Source organism: Anopheles merus, chromosome 2L (assembly GCF_017562075.2).
Source record: "Anopheles merus strain MAF chromosome 2L, AmerM5.1, whole genome shotgun sequence".
Taxonomy (NCBI): Eukaryota; Metazoa; Arthropoda; class Insecta; order Diptera; family Culicidae; genus Anopheles; species Anopheles merus.
The window spans coordinates 26,712,182-26,735,141 of record NC_054083.1 but is presented as its reverse complement, the minus strand read 5'-3'; the positions used below and the strand labels follow the sequence as shown (position 1 = coordinate 26,735,141).

At 43.8% G+C, this 22,960-nt stretch overlaps 1 protein-coding gene across 1 annotated transcript; it reads right to left on the bottom strand.

Annotated features, from left to right (window-relative positions):
- Positions 1-1,088: 1,088 nt before the first annotated feature.
- Positions 1,089-3,451, bottom strand: LOC121593270. The gene has a single exon (XM_041915492.1). It carries the CDS (start codon positions 3,002-3,004, stop codon positions 2,423-2,425), a length of 582 nt encoding a protein of 193 aa, XP_041771426.1. The 5' UTR covers positions 3,005-3,451; the 3' UTR covers positions 1,089-2,422.
- Between the last annotated feature and the right edge of the window lie 19,509 nt (positions 3,452-22,960).

The following is a 22,960-nucleotide window of genomic DNA, read 5'->3' as shown; positions in this document are numbered from 1 at the left end:
ATGCGAACGGAAACTATGGCCAAGACATGGGTATGGCTTTATATGTGCGACAGACAGCCGTTGGGCAGCATCTCAACAAACGGGGACGAAAATCGATAGCAAATCTATCATGCCGGGTGATCCGATTCCGGTGTTCGGTTGCTGGTGCCGGTGTTTGCTGTGCCGGCATCTTCATCTCACGCAACGTGGGAGATAAATCTAATCAAAGGATAAAATATTTGCCTCGACCCGATACTGCCAAGCCCGTATAGCGGTGTGATTTATGTACATCTAAATGCTTCGCAACACTTGTGTAACGAGCTCGTGTGGGATAATGCTCAACATTCTCGGACGCCTTACAGGTTTGCTGGAGGTTGGGAGAAACATACACGGTGCAACCGTGGGACAGAGACGGATTGTGAAAATGGGTAGAGAAATTCGCAACAAATTCGAAGCCCTATCACCGGTGACGCGTAATGTCGCGTAACTGCGGACCCATTTCTCAACTTTTCCCTTACCGGGGTGGGTGTGCGCTTATCCGCACTATTTCGCGAAAAGCACTAAATTTTCCTTACAGCTTAAATGCGGTAGGTACAATGGACCAGTGCATTAATTTTTCATGGATAATCCTTCAATTGGTTGTGTGGATGTGTGCTTGTCACACGCCTGAAGCTTCACAGCCAAACGGCAAGTAGCGGGCGGCCACGCAACAAAGGGCCACTCGTTCACTCTGAGTGCTCTTCAAATTGACCTTCGCGAAAGCGACAGGCACTACGCGAACGGTACGCGAACCCATACCTTTGCGGTTGGTCGCTGTCGTGTCGGATAAACGTCTCGAACAAGCCGGTGAGCCTACCGGTTTCCGAGAAAATGGCCGAAGATGGACTGCCGGTGTTAGCGTATCCCAGCGGTGGCTAACTGCGCCAGCGTGGCGCCCAATGAGAGCATTTTTGTGTAGTACGATGTGTTTTTTGTTTGTTTGCGCGCTCCCCTTCTGTTCCAAACTTAACGGTTGGCCTACGGGACAGCTCATCCCTAGCGCTGGGTAAGGTTTCTCGTGTACAGCGGGTTTGCGTGCCCTGCCAGGACACAAATGAAACATGTCACTCGACGGGAGTTTCATCTTTATTGACTTAGACGTCCCATCGCCTGGCAACAACGGCACAATGGTCTTTACGGTGCTGGAAACAAAAAAAAGGTGGTATAGCATTAGCAGAGATAAAGTTTCTTTGCGCTGCGCTGTACGGTTGTGAAGTTCGAGAATCAGTTCTTTGGCTAGTTTTGAAGCGTTAAAAACTCTGTCGACCTCACTTTGCCAGACGCTTTAACACTTTCCACCGTGCAAGGGAGTCGAGGATACATTTTTTATTTATAGTTGTAAACTACTTTTGATAACACTGTGTATACTCTCGTCCATCACAAAGCACAACCAACCGCTCCTATACACATTATTGCAGCCCACGCTCTTTGACGATTCGCTCCAGTTTCACGTTGGTGGCAAGTGTTTTGGTGAGGGTTTCGTTTCGCTCCTTGATGTTTTTCTCTAGCGCAATGTTGCCGTGGTGCAGATGTTCGAGTTGTTTGACCAGATCATCTAGCTTCTGCTGTCGCTCGACGTACTCCTGTCGATGTTGCTCCAGCACACGCAGCACATCATCGTTCTCTTCATCCAGCCGGTGGAATGTGTCTCTCAACGTATCGATGTCGTTGGCAGCGCGACCATCGAAAGTGAGCTTGCGACTTAGGCCGTACTGTTGCAGTTTGTCGTTGGTGAGCGTTTCCATCGATCGGGCCGCTGTGGTGAGTCGGTCAAGTTCGGTTTGCTGTCGCTCCAGTATGCGCAGCAGTGTGCTGTGGGCTTCACTATATTCCGATGAGTACTGTGTTCCATACTTGCTGGCCGATGTTGCCAGGAGTGACTGGACAGCTTGAAGGATATCCACGTGGGGTTTACATCGCGTCACAGCCAACCCGCTGCTGATAGTCGCAGTGAAGAATAGCAGTACCAGGAATGTAGATGTGACTGCCATCGCGATCAAGTAGCTACTGAGCGAGCAGCTCCGGATTGGGTGACCTCACTCTGGTTACTGATACAGTGGTTGTTTCTATTTCATGTCACTACTACATCCTCGCCACTTTGCACCGTAAACAAACGATGACCTTAAGATTATCGATGCGGCTGAGAAGGAGCGGTGTGAATCCCGGCTCTTTATTTCCTCGCCAAAAGAGGGAATTCCCGTACTGATGATTGGTCTGTTTGTTTGTATTACTGCTGAAAACGTGTTGATAGAATTGGTGTGACGCTTTGATAAGAGACTGTGAAGTGTGCATGGTACAGAAGTGGCTTAATGGGTATGTTCAAAATGCATTTCAATGAAGAAGCAGTGTTTCATTTTTCGGTGGTAAGCTTTTATTCATTGATTAACTACACCTTCGTTCGCTGTCAGCCTTGTACGCTGGTTGGATTATCGTTTATCTTCGCCTGAAGCTTCTTAGTTTCCGTTTCCATCTGGCTTATCGTGGTAGAGAGCTCGACTAGCTTGGTCTGCAGCAGTTGGTTGCGTTGCTGCTCCTGCTGTAGCAGTTTTAGTGGCTCCGCGAGCTCGGCTGTCACGTTCTGGTTTTGGAGCTTCTGCTCGTCCACCTGACGCTGGTGGAAGGTGTTCCGATCGTTAACGACGCGGAACACTTTTTCCAGCTGCGCTGCGTTATCCTGCAGCCCTTCGGCCGGTACACCAAACTGCTTGAGCTTACTCTGCACAAACGACGTCATCTGGTTGTGGTACTGACGCTGTATGGTCAGAATTTGGTCATATTCTTTCAGCAGCTTTTGTAGTTTGCAGTTTGTGTCGCAGTTGAAATAGAAGGATTGTGTCGGAACGATAATTCTGGCCGTGTTGGCAACTGTATCATCGATGAGCTGCAGCTGGGCTTTTATCACGTCACAGGTTGAATCAAACATCGTAAACCATCCGGCGGAGAGAGGAATAAAAGCCAACAGCAAAAGCGCCCTTTGGCTGATCATCGTGTGGTTGAGTACAGGAACACAATAATAATCCTAAACACACGAGCGTCTTGCACGATGGACGTTACTGTAGCACGGACACGGGCGAACTGTGCAGTGCAGTAGCGTGACTTTTCAGGAGATAAGCTTGTAGTGTAAAATGCGTGAGGCTGAGTGTGTATTGGTGTGCCTGTTGATACAGTTTGTAGCGTGGTAAAGAATTATTTATAAACTCAACTCCATTGTACTGTAGGTGTATAACTTCAGATTGGTGTTTAAATACAGCTGGTTATTCCGAATCAATTGCGAAACAAATTCGATGAGTTGTGGTAATATTTTTTTATTTTGAATTTTGAACAGGTGTAGTAGCATAAATTCGTGTGACCGCTTAGGGCCTCCACTTGTGTTGATTAGCCACTGCGCGCATCGGGATAGTCAATCCATGATACGAAGAGACGGTCCTTACGAGGAAGCATGCGTTTGTATGGAAAAACTGGTTTTTGAAAATTTCACAAAAATCTCATGGCTTGCCGAGAAAAATTTCTGATTTGTTTTTGTATGGAAAACGTGCCAACTAAAAAGCACATATTCAATAGTTGACAGGGAATCGAAGTTCAACCAATGAGTTCAGACTGTATATTAATTCCTTCCTTACTTCCTTACCAATACATTAATCAAAGTCCATGAAAGAGAACAGGTAGATGCGTTTAGAACAAATTGACAAAAAGAGATGGGATAATTTTGACAGTTAACTTTATCATTGTTTATGGCCGTTGCTATGGAGCGAACGGGAGTCTTTGTTACTATTTTGTACTTATTTTTTCTATGGCTGATTTTATTCAATGATCCCTTTTTATCATTTGTTGCCGGGTTATAAGCAAACGACGCATATTGCAATAATGCATATTGCAACAGTGTGTGCCGATTGGATGTTTCATTTTACATTCAGTGCTTAATTGAAAGTAAATAGGACTTCTTTTACCCAGTTGAAACATGTACTGTGCTGTTTTACGCCTGTTAAACTTTTCTTCCAGCAGGACCGATGCAAACGGTAATGCTTTGTGGTCACGGAATGGCAAATAGTGAAAAAGGTTATCAATGTTTCTGAATACAGAGTAGACTGCAATTACTTCTCCTTTATTCTCCAGAAGCTATTAATTGCAAGAAATTTAACCAATATAATCTTGCTAATAGGAAATTTGTCCACTTTTCCGCGTTAACTATAAGCCGTTTGTTTGTAAACATTTTTTCATGAAACTGTCAAAAGCGAGCTAAAAATGGCAACCTAGGCAACGGGCTTTGCATAGACCTGTTCTCCTTAATAGATCTTGACATTCAGCCGTACCGGCGAACTCGTTCGACGAGAAACATTCGTCGCTCATGAGTGGGCAGCCAATAATATGCCCGTCATGGGTTCAAGCCTAGAATGGAGCGTCCCCCCGTAACAAGGATTGACTATCCGGCTGTGTGGTTGTGAAATAAGTCTCGAAAACTCGTTTAGGCCAGCATGTCCCCGTAGGACGTCACGCCAAATAAAAGAAGTATTTAGAAATAAGCCAAAAACGTGATACCCAAAACGAAGATCTGAAGGCTACAGGATTGCAACAAAACACATCCTTCGCAAAATCCGATACAAAGGCAACAATTATTAAATCCGTTCAGCCAGCAAGCAATGTGGATAATGCTTAAAAGGTGGAACTTATCAGAGTAACTGTGCATATTTCCTTTTGTTCCGTTCAACAGACTGCCGACTGTTCTCAAATGTCGTGAAAAAATGAGAAAATGTTGGATACAATTAGGAGTGAGTATATAGAAATATCATCAAAGCATCCAGTTTATAAAGAAGAGCCAAAACCTTCTAATAACGAAATTCATTCATGTAGCGTAGGGCGTTATCCGCGACACTTTGTAACATATGCTGAAACGATAACCTTGGTACCATGCTGTGATAAGATGATTGATTAGGCCTTTGCGCTGGTTGGGTGTTCGCTTGTCTTAGCCTAAAGCATTTTATTTTCCGTTTCCATCTGGCTTATCGTGGTCGACAATTCGGCCAGCTTGGCCTGCAGCAGTTGCTTGCGTCGCTGCTTCTGCTGTAGTGTAAGGTGCAGCCTCAGGAGCTCATCAGACCCTTTCCGATTCTGGTGCTTCTGCTCGTCCACCTGACGCTGGTGGAAGGTGTTCCGATCGTTAACGACGCGGAATACTTTTTCCAGCTGCGCTGCGTTATCCTGCAGCTCTTCGGCCGGTACGCTAAACTGCTTGAGCTTACTCTGCACAAACGACGTCATCTGGTTGTGGTACTGACGCTGTACGGTCAGAATTTGCTCATATTCTTTCAGCAGCTTTTGTAGTTTGCAGTTTGTCTCGCAGTTGAAATAGAAGGATTGTGTCGGAACGATAATTCTAGCCTTGCTGGTAACTGTATTATCGATGAGCTGCAGCTGGGTTGTTATCACGTCACAGGTTGACTCATACATCACTAACCATCCGGCGGAGAGAGGAATAAAAGCCAACAGCAAAAGCGCCCTTTGGCTGATCATCGTGTGGTTGAGTACAGGAACACAATAATAATCCTAAACACACGAGCGTCTTGCACGATGGACGTTACTGTAGCACGGACACGGGCGAACTGTGCAGTGCAGTAGCGTGACTTTTCAGATAAGCTTGTAGTGTAAAATGCGTGAGGCTGAGGATTGGTACGCGGTACGATGTATTGGTGTGTCTGTTGATACGGTTTGAAGCGTGGTGCATAGTCAGAGATAATTCAGTTTTATGGCACTGGGGCCCTTTCCGTTTGAAGCTCGTAGGCTGAAATTTCAGCCTGTTAGCTGTTTGCATTGTATAGCAGTTTTCGAGCAGCTATCTAAGTGAGTATAATATACAGGTGGGCTTATCCCAAGGTGTATGAATTTAGAAGACTGATTTTTATCGCTTCTGCTTCTCAATGAAGATTTTAAGAGTGTTTTGAGTATTCGTCAAGCCTCCAGAAAGCTCGTTGGAGCAAAAGTTTTCACTCGTTCTGTCAAAAAGTGATATTCAAATTTGGTTATAAAAAAATGCTTTGAGACCACCTGGACTACATACACTTTGATTCCATGATTTCAGCCTCCAACTGTCAAACTCCATACAAAAAACTAACTAGAATCTTGAAGGCCCCCACTGTTGGTTTTTATACAGCTATGTTTTTCCTATGTTTTATGTTTCGAACCAATTTGGATTTGTTGCAGCAGTAATTTATACTTCTCGTTTGATTTTCAATCATGTTGCTCTGATGTTCCGATCCCCTATCCGACTTTGACCGTCTTCGACTTACTATGAAAATGACTGGCGAAGTTGTACTGGCAGTGAGTGCATTTGTCAAAATTCCGTAGTCGTGCTGCGCAAGCTTATGTTGGGTATTTGAGCATTGAACGGAATCATTTGCATTTTTTTAATTCATTAAATTATCTATAAATACGTAATGCAATGCAATTCAAGTACGTAATTTGACAGACCCGTGATATACAACTTTACAAAATGCTCGAGTTGTGATGAAATTGGCAATGGAACGATACCTCAAATGCAGATTGGGTTAATCTGATATTAATAAATCATCCATACTTTACGTGAATGTAGAAATAAACCTGAAAAGGCGTGAACAAAATAGAATTAAATCCATTTCCATGCTACACACTCTTTTAGCTATTACTCTTTCAATAGGTGTACCAAGAGGAAAATAATAATTCTCGTCTTTGTATTTTTTAATTTAATACACAATGATTTTCTTGGTATTTAAAATACAATCCTTCGCCCTAACCGCATCGGCAAGCAGTCAATGGAATAGAAGTGAAAACTGCTTGCTTTCCAACCCGTAGTATTTGCCTTGTTTCGCCAGCCCTTCCTCGCAAAGAGTCTGGCATGCAACGCGTACCACGCGTCTGAATAACTCTCGGCTGTTATTTTATTATGCTGGAATTTCTATTATTGGGTCTTGGGGGAATGTGGCGCTTTGATGTTGCTTGGTAGAAATAATAGTGAGTGCGCTTTGGTAGCAGTAATTGTAGTAGCTCCCGGCAAGTGGCACAACATTCATATTGAAACTCCTACTGGCTGTAGTGGTCTACATGAGCTATACAACGAAGAGCAAAAAGTAAGAAAAATATAATCTTTGTCTAGATTCGTTCGAAAGTATAAAGCTGAGTGCGTATTTCTATCTAAAGTGAACTAGTTTTTAATTGTTCTGTATTGTATTATCGATTATAGAGGTGCATGTTTCAGCTGCTTTAATGCGAAAACTTAGTTCAAGAAGGAATCACTCGCCAACTAGTGGTAACGTACGCAAGCAAACGTTTGGTGGCAGTTATTTAGACGCCCTTTTCTGAGCACGGGCGCACTCACTCGATCTCACTCGCTCTCCATCTCATTAATTAGATGAATGAAAATTGAATTATGTCCGGTGCGGCATCCTTCATGGTTCGGGAAGACTTAGCTGGTGATATGGTAGGTGGACCTAAAAGAGGGTGTGTGAGAGAGAGAGAGATAGAGAGAGTGAGAGCGAGAGCGAGAGAGAGAGAGAGAGAGAGAGGTTTAGAGTAAGTGCGTGGTCGAATGAATGACGCTCCGGGCTAACGTTGCAGCTCGTTTGCTTTCGGGGCTAATTTCATTTGATGCTTGTTTGTTCGCACACGGATAAGCCTACTGGCGGTGGGCGGCGGTATTGGGGTACTGCTGGTGTCCATTTTGATATTCATAATGAAGCGGGGCGGGAAACATGGCATGATGTCTGTTTATTTTTACGAGGTCTGCGATGGATAATGTCAAGTTCGTTGAGCTGGTAGCATTTTGACATCTTTGTTATGATATTTTATAAGAAATACTCGGTGGTAAAAGTTTGCCTCACACTTTAGTGCGTCCATAAATCAAAGCAGCACACAGTGCTGTGACGTAAATGCAACAAATTTTATGGCTTTTGACTAATATTTACAACTTTTTCATGTTATCAATAAGGACTAAACTAAAATGCATCAATCAATACGCACTAAAATGCTAACAAACTTAAAATGAATTGCATACCTCTTGGCGTTACTGAATTCCTAACTCAACACCTATTTGGTGGAACTGTTTTAAAATTATTACATCCTCACGTTTAATAAATTAATTACTAATTTAGAGCTAAAAGAATTATATATGAAATCCGAAATATAAAAGAGGAGAAAATAATTCCTGTTATAGCATTTGAAATAGAATTTTTTTTCTTTTGGCTCAACAATTGTTTGTCAGTCAAGGCCTGCCTGTATCACTTGTGGGCTTGGCTTTCAGTGACTTATGGATTACCCCCCATCCATAGCAGGATAGTCAGTCCTACGTATGGCGGCACGATCCATTCGGGGCTTGAACCCGTGATGGGTCGTACGAGTTGACGACTGTTCCACGAGACCGGCTATACCGGACCGGACTTGATATGGATACAACGAAAGAAACTAAATACAATCGAACGTTTACACCGTTTTTACCTTCATACAGCAAACAGCAAGGTTCATCACCATCGTTTAAATAATATACTCTCCACTCGGAAAGGACCTGTTTTGCAAATAAAATACACTTCCTGCTCAGTGAAAAACTATCGCAATCGGTAGGAAAATGCAACACTACCGGGTCCGGGAATGGTACTATCCCCTGATTTGAATAATAAATCGATCCAGCAATCAACAAGCGGAAACTGTTGATTTTCTGACTGATGAGCGAGAATAGTTTGAAGAGATAAAATAAACTGGGCACAGTGGAGAGAAAAAAATAACAACAGAATGCAAAATAATGAAGGTATAAAACAAGTTTTTCTACCTTGAATCAGGTATCAGACAATAGGATAGGAAAACAGGACTTCATTAGTGACGGTTCGACGAGCTCGAGAGGATGTAAAATTGCTTCCGGCCATACTTTGATTGATGATTGTAGGAATATAAATATTTGTGATTTGAGTTTTTTATTGTTTCTTTTGCATGCATGAATGGCTTTAAAAACGGAGCGAACGATTCTGGTTGTTTCCGTATCGGTAGTTAAAACACATTACTTAAGCCATCATCCCAAATGTACCACACGGATAGAACGCACCAACGCCCGGGATGCGACACACTCGATAGAAATTGAAAAGATAGAGCAAAATGAAACAAAATTCTACTAAAAACATTATCCCCAAGGCTGTCGGCTCGGAAGTGGCACGTCAAACTTTTGGCAAACAGCGTACAGTTTCGTGCGACCTTCGCATCGCTCCCTAGCCGGATGTGTCCCGATGTGTCCCGGTGCGTGGCAGTGAGTAGCGCAAAATTTATTGCGGCCAGAGTGACACATTCATCATCGTGCCGGCAGGCACGATGTGGGACCGTTTGCCGATAACATAAGCGGAAACTTTTGCAGCGATGACGCCGACAACGACGATGGTGTCCGCTAATCTTTGCGATGCTGTTTCAACAAGTTTCGTCGTACGCTCCGTGCCTGATAAAACACTTTTCGTCGATGATGATGATGATGATGATACTGTTGGTAGGAAGGTGGTAGGTAGGTGGAAGCGATATGTGTTTGGCAAAATTTGCACCCCTCCCGATCGTGGGTGGGATAAGTTTCGGGTCCGGAAAATCCGGCTACATCCGGGATGGTTTGCCGGTATAAAGTTGTCGAAACAGTACGTAAGACATTTGCTGCAGGCCAGTGAAGCACGCTAGCGAGAGTGCGTTGGCGTACGGTGTGCTGTTTCGTGACGGAAATGGAAAGTTTGGAGCGGGTAGTTTAAATCGTTGTTAGAGCAAGGAAGCATACAATACGATGAATGGGTAGAATGAGCTAATTTTATATTATTTCGATAATATGGCTTGATAAAGAAATTTTTATGTGACAATTTGTTAAAGACATTGGAAGAACAGCAGCATGGTTATTGTTATAAAAATGATAGAATATTGCGTGAAACGAGTTGTTTATTTAAGCTTTGTTCTTCGTATAAGAATCATAATTTGCGCCTAAATGTAGGCTATGGTCTTTTTACCAATCAGGATATAAAAAAACTGAAGTGAAAATAAAAATACAATACATAAATTTCACTCATGAAAAAAACTTAGTCAGGCACGGTACGGCACTTCCCATCGACTTGGACAGCCGTCCTTCGAAACCTATCACATTAACTTTGACCTTTTGGCTGACGAGAAATTTCAGACAGTTTCTTCTGATCGATGTCGAAAAGTGTTGCCGGTGAAGCAAGGCGGTGGCTTCTTTTTTCGCTGCCGAATTGATTGCCAACGTGGGAGGGAAGAGTGGGTAACATTACTTGTGTGAAAGTTTTGGTTGTCGCTCTTTTCGACTGCTTTATCGTATTTGGCATACGGACGACATGTAATTGCGTGAGTGGGTTTCGTGGGTACAGACAACCTTAATTTTGAAACGTCATAATAAAATAAAAGTTTGACTAGTCATACATACACATTTGCAACGGGTATCAACTTGAGCGCCCAATAATACACCATAATGAAAGTCAGAGTTTCAATTAAAACGTACTTCATTACAAACCGTGCACACGGTACTGGCTCATGTTCAAGCTTGTTGTGAACTCACCAAACAGTGGCACAACTTTTCAATGGCTGTTGTTCTGGCGATGGGTTTGTTCAACCGTGTACTATGTTTGGTGACGTGGGGCTTGTGTGTATGGTTGTGTTTGCGCGTACTCACAACATCATAGTAACACGAAAAATTTCCACCCCTCCCCCCATTCAGTGGATGTAGCAATTTGACGCAAAACCGCAAGTAAATATGCTCAAACTGTGAGAGTGCTCACCGGCGGACCAAAAGTGCTCACCGTACTTAGCTGCTGCCGGCGTAAACATACGCCCAGCGTCCATCGCTTTCGTGATGTGGGTGTAGCTGGTGAGGTGGGTTTACGTTTGGCGAATGTGTGTTTGGAAATTCATTTCGGCTGTGGCGGCGGTATTGAAGTGAGGCTTGCCTGGATGGGCTCCATTGCGAGCGTACCGGCAGGTTTATGTTGACAGTTATGATGAAATGATATTTTATTTATTGAGCAAGCTATTCTTTTGCGATGCAATTTCTGACCGTTGTGCTAAGATGGCAAGGGGTTCAACGCCATTCAGGTCGTCAAGAATGGCGCGTTGACGAAAGCCTAACATTTCTTGTACATAAGTATAACGAGTTTTTTTTTTTTTTTAAGTGCAAACATGTAGGCGTTGAAAAGCGTTGAAGAATTAAAACAAAGCATACTTTTAGGCGTTTTTAGTTATATTACATGTGATTAAAATTGCTCAATGCACCTGTATTCATTGCAGTAAAAGACCAGTAAACCTTGTTTTGTAATTTTAAAATAATTGAGCATACTCTAATATATGTTGTGGTAGAGTGCAATCAATGACAAACAAGATCGCGTGTAAATTTCAAACGAATATTAACGAGGAGACAATTAATTTTCACCAAGTAGCTATCTTTCTCGCCGAAGTGTTACGTTACGTTGTAATTTACGTACATCACTCGCTAATCGTTAATTATCGGGTATCAAGCATCAAGCTTGCTTAAAATAGATCGTCAGCAAAATATAAAAAAAACCGAAGTTATCCTTATTCCAAGCATCAAATAACAATTAATCTTCCCTCGCGCATTGAAACTTAACACCGATATTTTAACCACCCGATTCAGACCAATCCAATGGCTTTGCATTCACGCCAAAACGTTTCTGTCAATCATGGTAGGATTTATGCGAGCGACAGTAGCACCGTTCGCAAGGTAAATTATGATCGTTTACAGCTCGATTCCAAATCCACGGGGCTTAGGCATTCGTAAATCATTTCCTGCAATGGAACAGTGTTTCTGTGTGTGTGTGTGTGTGTGTGTTTGTGGATGTGAAACTGGGTCGCTTGAGCACCTTCAGCGTTTTGATACCTTCATTGTGGTTTGGGTAGTGGGATTAGAATGGCTTTTATTTTGTATTTCTATTTGCTAAATCATACACACTCGTCAGAAAGGGTCGTGTGAACTGTCAGCCTGCGGTTGCTATAATCCTAAATTTAGACGTGAAACAAGCGACGGTTATCCGCAATTGTAGGTAAGCAAAGGACGGGTTGCGTTTGTGTGTGTGTCTAGTTTAAATTATAATAAATTTGAAACGTAACGGCAACTGCACCGATACCTGCGCTGGAGTCTAATTTTAACCAATTTAGCGTGTCAATTTGTACCGCTGCACGTTGTGTACGGTTTACTATTATTGCTGGAGCTCTGTTGCCTCACAAGCTCGCTGCCAGTTGACGTTTGTACGTGTGGTATAACATTTCCCCGCGTAGCGGCTGTGTTGCTTCCTGTATCTTTGGCTCATATCAGGTGAGCAAACACTATCTCAAGCACGGGGAAGCACAATTTTCTTTGAACCTGCCGCGAAGCATTTCCGACGAGAAGGGGACGCAAGACTACCAGGCCTTGCGTGTATTGTGGGTAGCGGGTTAGAAATTCTGCTGGCAGCTCAGCCCGGGCGATGCTCGGTGGCAACGGCGCAACGTGAATGTTAGAAGTCATGATGAGTTAATTAAAATGCAAACAGTTTAGCATCCTTAGAGGGTGGCGGGTCGAAGCGGTATTTGTGCAGTGTATCCGTGACAGGAGCATACAAGAGCGTGTGTGCCCCGAAAAGTTCATCTCCACGGGTTCCACCATATGGCAGTGGAAGCTGGCGTCACCTTTTTAGCATCATCTCCCGCAGGAACTGCTCACGAGCTGTCTGCTTCTTCCATCGAGCTTGATGCCTGTCTTGTCCGGGTCGGGTTTTTGAGCGGGGTTTGCGGAGGATTTGTCAAGTAAGGATTAATTTAATACAATACCTTCAGCAGCTCCAAAACCTACCACCTGGAGTGTGTTGGGCAGGTTGCAAAAGCTGTGCAAGAGCTGTGCATGTACGGGCGGGCGGATTTAACGGTTTAATTGAGGGCGAAAGAGTACAACATCTCGAAAAGTCAAGCAGGAGCAGCATCACCGCCGAATATCGAAGTCAACTGCAGGATGGCCACACAAAAGAACGGTTGTCATCTCGGGAGGAACCACCAAGCGGTTCGGATTATGAGCTCGGGCCGCTGGATCACACCCAACCCAAAGCCCAATGAGCCGCAACCGTCAAATGCAAATGGTGGTCTGCAAGGTGAGCGTGTATCGTGAAGCGCCTCGTAAAGGTCTCGCAACCGTCTCGGTAGCGCTTGCAGGGTGTCACACACACACACACACACACACACACACACACACACACCGGGGCTAGGGAAGCAAACTCGACCGGGTCGCAGGATTATGTGGTAGATAAAGTTTTCGGGTCGTGTCGTACGAGCGGATTAAGCGCGAGATCGAAAGATTGTCCCCCGTTGTGCCGGCAAAGGGTTCACCGCATAAAGAACTGGGTAGTATGGGGTGCTGCTGCTGCTGCTGCTGTATCGCAGTTAACGAGTGGTTTGGAGGTTGCTTTTTTATTGCTGCAGGTGTTGGAACATGGCCACCGCCATTGAAAGGTGTCGTTGTTGCGTTTTTTCTGTCCTTTTCCCCGTCAGATTTCATCTTGCGCTTTCCTGCTCGCGCCAAGGCTGGTAATGATAATCGTATTAGTGTGCGCTTTTCTTTTCTTGCGTGCAAGGGAAAGTGGGATTTTATGCGAAAGGGAGTGCAAAGGCGCCAGTTTGCGGACGGGTTAATTGATTGTACTGGGGTGCCTGATTAGCTTGCTGGTGCCAGTTCAATAAAGTTTTGAGGTCGACCGGAGATGATTTTCTATTAGCGGAGATGGTTACGATAACGAAACCCAGGTATGCTAATCGGATCATTTCCATCAGGGTGTTAGGATTGCATCGCGCATGCAGGAGGTGTTCTGTTCCAGCACAAAGAAAAAGAGTTTAATTTTGAGGTAGTATCTTGAAAAAAAAAAAGAGTTTCAAAATTTGAGAGCGTCGAATATTTCTATATTTTCCTTCGGTATGTTTAAATCTATTGCTATAAACGTTTTAATAATACTTCTCACACAACATTCAACTTGTTTTATACCAAAATAATGACAGAAAACGACAAATCAGCATATAGCTTAACCTCAGCGTGCTAATTTAAGTAAACAAATACTTTTGTTATTTTCATAAGTTCGCAAAAAGCTGTCACAGCTTTTGCGGTCCAAATCGCATATTTGGAGGCGCATATTGTAGATTTTGTCTAGTTTTTTGATAAGTAGCATAATTTCAGGCGTTATTATCGCATTAACGTTATGAAACTGAAGAAGGAGTGTTAACTAAGCCGAATTATCATCAAATGCATCAAAACGTCTACTAACATTAACGTTACCGCGTAACCGCGTGTAGACCAGTTTCCACGAACAAACTCTGCAGCAAGAGCTGGACGGCTTCCGGTTTCTCGGCTGCCGGTTTGGTGAAGTGACAGCCTGTCGGTTGTAAAATTAATTTCTATCCAAACTTATCTCACATCTCAACTGTCACCGACGCCCGGCAGGTGAGTGCAGCTTAACTTTACCTTTGTCAAGCCAAGTGCACATTGATGAGCACTAGGGGCACAATGTGTAACGCAACAATACGGCTGTACATCTTACCGCACCACCCAACCACAAACCGACCTAACATTCCGCGAAACACGATCGCAATATTCGCAAAGTACTGCGGTGTCTCTGGGTACACTAGTTTGCGATGAAAGGCGAGAAGAAAGAATAAAGAAAATATAAAATTTAATAAAAAGCCATTCTTCTCCTTCCCCCCTCCCCTTCCCCTCCACGACCCAGACCATCCAGACTGCTTGCTTCTTGTGGTGGCTCAAGTGGCAAAGATTATGAGATCGGCACGGAACGGTCGGTGGTTAGAAAATGATTTTCCAAGTGGGTAAAAAACTTTTCCCTTTCCCGAAACCTCGATCGCTCGATTTTACACCGCCGGGTTTGGAGCAGGAAGGAAAAATTGAAAAAAAGAAACCCAATCAGCCGAGCGAGCGGAAAGGAAGGAATCGATCGACCGGTTGGTGGATGGAAAAGATTTCAATCGGCAATAGTTTCAGGTTTTGCGGCTGTTGTGCTCGAGCGTTGTTGCTTTTCCAATTTCATTCCACTTTCGTGACTTTCGTGACTGCGGCAAAACTAAAAGTCGAGTCGGCGTGGGTAAGGGGCAATGGAAGGTGTTTGGCAAGGTTCCGGCACAATGGAGTCATCAATTGAGAATAGCTCGAGATGAGAGCTATCCGATACGATTGGAAGAAATATGGTACCGAAGAAAAAAAAAAAAAAACTAAACCACACTGAAACAACCTTCTACCGGAATAACTCGAGGGAGAGTTGTAGCTAAACGGTAAAAGATAATTAAAAAACTATAATAACGTTCTATTGCTGTGCACCGCGGATGGGTGAAATATGAAACGCAGTCACGAAACGTGCAACGTGGGTTAATTATTTTTATTTCATACCGCACTGCCGCACTGTGGCTGTGTAAATATTTATGAAATGAAAAAGAAAATGTTGTTTTTCAATATCGGCTGCAATAGCAATTATCGAGCTGACAAAGGCTAAATGAATTGAAATTGACTAGATATTGATGAGCGCATGGTTTTATGAGAGATGAGCTATAATAGAATACATACTTGTATTTTGCGTCACCGATTGCATATTGCTAGGCGTTTTTACTTGACAAAGAAGTATTATCCAATACACGAACCTTGAGTAACTTGTAGAGACTTTTTTTATGATACAACGTTTTATGCTCTAACGGAACTTGTGGAAAAAAAGAAAAATCATGCATTTTCCTTTCGCAAGATAATCTACATAAAGACTTGCAAATTGTGTCCTTCTTTTAGATGTGTCGACCAACCACACAAGCCCTTGTCAAGATGTGCAAGCGCGCTGATACTCTGAAACATGACTAACCAAACCAAATCATACTGTCGGTTACGGTTACCGGGTGTAGCCGTGGTAGACAAAAAAGGTACAGGAAAACGAAGGAAGAGGTCAGTCATACATTATCACCCGAAACCATTATCAGACAGGCGGACAGGCTGTGAGTGCACATTCCGCAAGGTATATCTATCTGTCTCGAGCAGATTTGCAAGCACTTCCGGTTCTTATCATTTATGCAGCAAAGCAGCAACCAAGGCCGAGGGGATGCATTCGTCTAGGATGAGAGTGTCTAATGGGTGACACATATGACTGCTCATCCAGCATTCAGACAACAACCGCATCATCTATCATTCTCCTGTGTGCTGGCAGGTAACGATATCTCGGACAGATTTTCGGTCCCCTCCCTCCCCCCCCCTCCACGTTCGCCCGCGCCTGGCACCATGTACCGGAAGTGTCAGTAGTCTCTGTCAGTGTCGTCGCAAACCTTTCGCCCCCTAATGCGGTGAATGCCGAAAGGAGTGCCCAACCATTAGGGTGAAAGTCATAAATAAAGTATAAATAGTATCGTTTGCGGGATGCATACGGGTACCGGAATGCTCGAGATCGATCGGGTGCCGGTGTGACAACGTCCCTACGTTCGCCTCTGTGCGAGGACAAGCTGACGGTGAGCTGAGAGTGGTGATGATACCGATCCGTCAGTGGAAAACGGCAACAGCTAAGCTTTTAGACGTCTCCCAAAATGGACCTAGTGTATGGAAGAATGCAGCAGTCAAAAACACTCACAGCGGTGGCTGTGCGACGAAGTGCCAACGAACGAAGATTTCGGAGACATTTTTCAGCTTCATACCATACTGTCAACACGTGCACTCTGGGTGATAACAACCATGACAGCTGGTACCCGATTGCAATTGCTTTAAGTAGCTACTACCACCCCAGGGGCGGGATGCTGCTCTCAATCTGTTAAGGGTAGAACATTTGTCTTACTCCGTGCATCGTGCCAGACCAAAGCACGCATCGTGCGCCAGAAGGGAAGTGGTTGCTGTTTGCCCCAAAAGCCATCAGCATCCGAACCCGCTTTTCGAGCATCATATTAGTTCATATTCTTCTTGTACCGAGTATGAGCTATGGTTTGGTTCCTCCAAAAAAAAAAAAAAGTACACAAAAATAATCAGATGAGAACGTTGAGAAGGAAGATTTAACGGTGTGCCCTCTACTGTACTTCTGCTATGGCTCTGTTATAGTTGGCTCTGCTGCTAGTGTTGTGTGAATTGCTGTACATGACGTTTCGGATTATAGAGATAAGAGAATGTGAAACCGTTTGCACTGCGCTGGCGGGAATAGGGAGCGTGTGCACGCGTTTAATTTGCAGTTTCATATAAATGAACTTACTACGGGTCCGTGTACACACGCGCATACAAACTGTTGTGTGAGGATTGGGATGGGATGGGTAAGCTGAAGATAGAAACTACTATTTAGAACGTTTCGCAAGCAACAGTTGCTAGCCATAGGGTGTGCTGGAAAGTTACAGCAGATAGTTTTCGTTGCAAAAGCAATCAGTTTGCTAAAAATGGAGCAGCGAGAACATGGTTTCCTTGCAGAATAAAAAGTAGAAAGTTTCCCCGTTTTGCAACAACGTTTTGCGGCTTGCTGTACGCCGGCTTTATTTCAATTTTTAACATTAACATTAAACGTATCATTGTTAATGAAAATAAAGCTTGCAAAGTGATTTCCTTGGTTAGGTTGTCAAAATTGATTCAAACTACTGGAAACTACTCAAACTACTTCAAACTAAACCGCCTAAAAGTATGCAAGGTGTGCTTCAGAATAATTAAAAATCTATTTTATTTGAATCTAATTATTAAGGTTCTAAACTGTATGTACCTGTTTCTTTCTATTGCAGTACTGCATTGTGCTATTTTCTACGTATACCTAACGATGTCCCCCATTCATCTACCAAAGACTCAGTAAATCCTCCTCAGGTGTGTGCTCTTTTATCTCACCTAAGCACTGGATGAGCCTTATGAACTTTCTCCCATTGCGCTGCAGCTCTTTATGTTTGTGTCTGCACCATTCGGAAGCGGTATAGTGTTGTGCTTGCAAGTGGAATAGTGTAGCAACGGTGAGCAGAGCGGGAGGACCGTTTTCTTTGCCGTGTAATGTAGCTCCCGTGCAGCAAGATAGTGCAATAGCAAAAAAAAAAAAAAACAAAGTACAAAACAAAACGACTCTTGGGAATCCAAACTCTGCTCATTAGCAAAACTTGTTAGTGAAGAATTTTGTTGTTTACCGTGGCTTTGGGTCCGGGAATAATCTCCCCCGTGGAAATGGAATGCACTGGGTGGACAGTAAATTTGTGCATTTTCATTTGCTATTTGTAGCTTGCTGTAGTTGTGTCGAGTTGGTATTTTCTCCGCTTTTTTCGAGCGCTTTGCCGTAATATTGACTCGAGCAAACCGGCGATGACAGTCAATCAGTGTAAGAGCTGGAAAAGGGCAGCCACAAAGCAGCACACAACAAAAGGTAGATGGCAACAGTTTTGGTTAACTAAATCTAGGGTAAACACCACAACAACAAAAAAAAAAACGACATTGAAAAGAAGAAAATCGGTCCACAAACGAACCCAAAATTGTACTGCAGTGGGCAAGAGCGTGCCGCGCAAAGTTTGGCCGGGAATACAAACTTAGCCTAATTCAGTTATCGTCGGCATCTTATCAGCGGACGCTTTCCCTCGGTCTTCCGCAGCGGCGCAATTCCCTCGCAAACCACAAGCATTGACGAGATTGGTGCGAATAAAAAAAAAGTCAGTCGGAAGTGGGCCAACATTAAATTAAAGCTCATTATCGGATACGATCCCGAAAGGTGGATGGGTTTTCGGTCGGGATAAGACAGTTTTCCGATGGCCTTTTTTCCTCGCGTGGTCGGACGAAGAACGCTGAAGACGGCTTTTTAAGTTTTGGCTCAACTTTTTTCGCTGCCTTGATTGTTTGATTCTGTTTCCCTCCCCTTACTTTCCGTTTTTTGCAATTTGGTCGCAGGGAAAGGGAACATCAAACAACACTCAAAGAGATTCTAAATTTAACTCATCAACGTCTCCATCAGGAACGGCCCTTTTTCTTTTTTTTTCTCTTTTTTTTGTACGTGATGCTTTCGCAGTCGGATTGGACGTTACCTTTTGCCATGCGGCAGTTGGTGCCGCCCGTACTGGGCTACAGCTTTTTTTTTGGGCGTGAAGCTTTTGATTAATGTCACTTCAGTCTTCCACTTCATGTTTTTCTTTGGCTTGCGCTCGTTCGTTCGTGCACTGGAGGTGAGTGAAGGAGGATAAAGCTCCCACCCTCACGCGTGTTCCCGTTCCGCGAGAGGTTGGGTACAAAATTTACATCCGCAAATTGGACGCACCGTCGGAGCGGTGCGTTGTCAGCTATGCACAAACAGCCATTAATATTGTGCGAAAGTTGGAAAGCGTCGCCGAGCGTCCGTTCGGTGGAAACTTTTCCTATTTTCCCATCCGCTCCGTCCGTACAGCGAGGCGAGCGTGGCTGTGTGAATCTGCTTGCTGTATTATTTTGTCCGCCCGGCCCGGTTTGGACATTCCTTCCCGATCAGTGCAGGACCGGCGACGACGAGGTTCCGGCTGCTTGGTATCATTCTTCACGCCGATCTATTCCAAACACCGGGCGCTGCAAATTTCCCATCCCTCGTTCGCAAAAATGATGAATGTTGACTCGTCGAAGGGCGCGCGTTAGGTGTGCAGGAGCTTGCAGGAGTTTTTTGTTTTGTGTTGAAAAATGATGGCCTAACACCGGCCGAGAGCGAGGCAGAAATTGATGGGGAACGACCGGGCCTCGGTTGGCTCGGTCGGTTGACGCTGTCGGCAAACTGTTTATCGAAGTTATTTAAAATTGATTCACGTCTCGAGCTGTTTGGTGTGGTGTGGGAAGGGGTGTTGCACTCGCTCGCTCGCTCGACTGCCTGTGACCGTGCCGTGCTAGGTGATGATTGGGATTAGCCTCTCCCGGGGCCGGTTGATGCTTGAGTGCTCGGCTTGGCGAGTCGGGAGATACCGAGCTACGTGTGCGTGTGTCGCAGTTTGTGGGCGAAAAAGTTTTCCAGAAACTTGCGCTGAAACTCGGCCCGACCAGGCCCGGCCGGGAAGTCGAAACATTTCATTTTGGAATTTAGCGTTCTCAGCAACATGATGTGGATGAAGAATGTTTTGTGTTATGACATTGCTTGTCTAGATGAATATTTGGAAATTGTTCATGTCGTTCCCTAAACGCACGCGACCGTACGCCGAGAAGGAAGAGTGCTGTGGGGAAACATGGTTTGATGCATCTTTAAACGATCCTTAAACCATATCATAAGTTTGCACGGAAACATTACTCTCTGAGACTATCGGACACTAATTTAAAGCGATATTGTATCATCATCATAGTCATATGGATACTAAGAAATCAAGATGAGTGAGAGATAAGCGAACCCAACTCGTCGGCTTTTTTGTTGACATCAATAGCTTATTGTGTGGTTTTGCAAGCTGAAAAACTAAGAACAATCAGAGAAAAATCTCATTCTAACCACTACAAAAAATTTTAAGCTCCAAGAAGAAAGTAAAGTGTGAACACAAGGTGCACATTGCAACTGAATGTCGTTGTTGGTATGCAAATGATTTATTCCATGGTTTTACAAGCTCAGACAGTTCAATGTGTTATTATTATTTCAATTATTAAGAAAAAAACATGTTTAAGAATGTGTTTTAGCTCGCTCAAGCTAACAGAGCAATAGAAAAAAACCAAAAAAAAAAAATACAATCAAGCATATCAGTGCTTGGGCAAAATACTTCACCCGATCGCTCCTAAATGTATGCAACGTGCATTACAAATATTCGTTTTTTTTATTAAAAGTTTTATTTTGTTGCTTACGTGTAATCATAAAACATTCGTAAATAGAATTTGTTGCATTTAGGGAAAAAGATTTAGGTTTTTAACAGTGAATATTTTAAAACAAATTATCTGAACCACAACAGTGCATAAACTTCTCACTTTAATCTATCTCTGGCAGCTATAACTTAAAGCTCAGCGTACTTTCATTTGTTAAGCCATTCTTAGCTCGTCCGTTTCGGCTTAGAGCTAAATGTAGCTATTAAACGATCACTCCATTCACTTTCAATTCTTACCCCCTTTGAAGCGCGTTGTTACCCGTAAGGCAATCGGAGATAGCTCTGCTAGGTGCTATTTAGCAGTGCGCATAATAGTACAATTTATTCATCTGAAGCTTGCCGAACAAAGCGAGCTTTGGTTAATATTCTCCCGTGTCCGGGCCCTTTGCTTCGGGTGAAAGTGGTTCAATTAAATTTTCTCAATCCTGCGCATCCACCCTTTCGGCAAGTATGCGATTGCGTTTGACCTAGACGCAGGGCCGCAGTACGCTCGCACGCTTGTTCGAGTGCCACCGCAGCAATATAACCCAATGTGAACTAGAAAATTAATCGCTTGCCATAAATAAGTCCAGCACAAGTATTTTTCATTCCAACATGCCGGGCAGCAAACGCTCGCTGCTCAGTGAGGCGAACAAATTGAGCCGGAGCTGATTCGAGTACCAGGGCAGTAGTCGAATCGGGCAGTGAGAGCTGGTCGTATTTTTGGTGCTACTGTGCTGAAACATTGAACCCCTCTCGCCGGCAGTTTGATCGTCCTCTACCGTCGTTCATCAATCTTTGGGCTGCGTTTCGGTTACCGATGGGGCAGTTTCGGACGAATGCCCTTAATAAGTCCGATTCTGGACGCTCTGACGAATGATTCAATTTTGGGGGTTTGATTTTTGGTGAAGTGGTGTCGAGTGGTTGATGTACTGCAAGACATGTCGAGGCTCGAAAAGATGGCCCCAAATTGCGATGAATATGGAATTTTGACCAAAATTTTTGTAAATGGCCATTACAAGGGGATGGTAGAATTTGTTTCAGAAGGCCTTTGCTCCAATCGAGTAAAAATGTACTACACTTGAAACATGAAATCTATATTGCTGGCGGTAAAGATAATTTGATTCAATTCGAATCAAAATTGATGTTTTATTGACGTAGAATGTAATGCTTTGCAATATGTTTTCAGATTTCAGGACTTTAGCATTTGAGGACAGTTGTATGAACCATGTTTTTCATTACGCGAAAACCAACTATAAACCCAAGCGTTGTAATTGTGCATGATATAAACGTGACTTGAAACATAAACACGTTTCATATCTGTTATCATGATACCATCTTAACATTCTAACGGAAGCTGTCTTAGAATCGCTCCTGTGCGTAAGCAGGTACCAGGCGTCTCCATGGAGTTGCTCATTGCATCACTCTCGAGTGCAGTGCGGCTCCACCGTGAATGCGGGCTTGGGAATTGGAATTGAATAAATCTGCAAACATCTATCTACACACCTTGTTGCGCACACCTCTTTGCACACACCTTGCTGCCCAGCACAAGGACACACACACCATAAAGTGCGAAGGATGTTGGAGAGCGAATGCTTGCAAGTGAAGTGTGTATGCAAATAAATTTGTCGCATCTCTCACATTTGTCGTAGCCGGCCCATGCCGGGTACGAAGCAGTGGCGCGGGACGGAAGATTTACATCGGACCCGCACCAGGAAGTGATGAAGATGGATGATGTGTTACGGGTGTTATTTCAATGCATGTTATAATTTCCGGTCGGCATGTTCTCGGGGAGTTTGGCAGCATGATTGTAAATCTCAATAGCGATGCAGTGAGCACGGTGCACTGTGGGTTTGGGCTACAGAACAGAAGCAACAATGGGTGGGTGGGGTGTTGTAAATGGATTAGAATAATCCTGCCTGGAGGTAAGAGAGAAAGTAGCATATAGAGCTGGTGGTTAAATAATTCATATTTGCATGGTGTAGTGTGTATCTAACGATAGAGTTAGTAACTTGTTGTGCCACAAGTAATATTGGAAGTGCATTTTTTTATGATCATAGTTCCTTTGTACAAAATTATGACTGAGAAGCACACATTTCCACTTTGTTGTTATTTTAATTTTGTATTATGATTATTTTTCATTTGTGTTATTCATTCGTTAAGTTTGCGTTATAAGTAGCCAGTAACG

Coding starts and splice junctions, on each gene's coding strand:
- LOC121593270 (XM_041915492.1), bottom strand. CDS start 3,004: ATGATCAGCCAAAGGGCGCTTTTGCTGTTGGCTTTTATTCCTCTCTCC.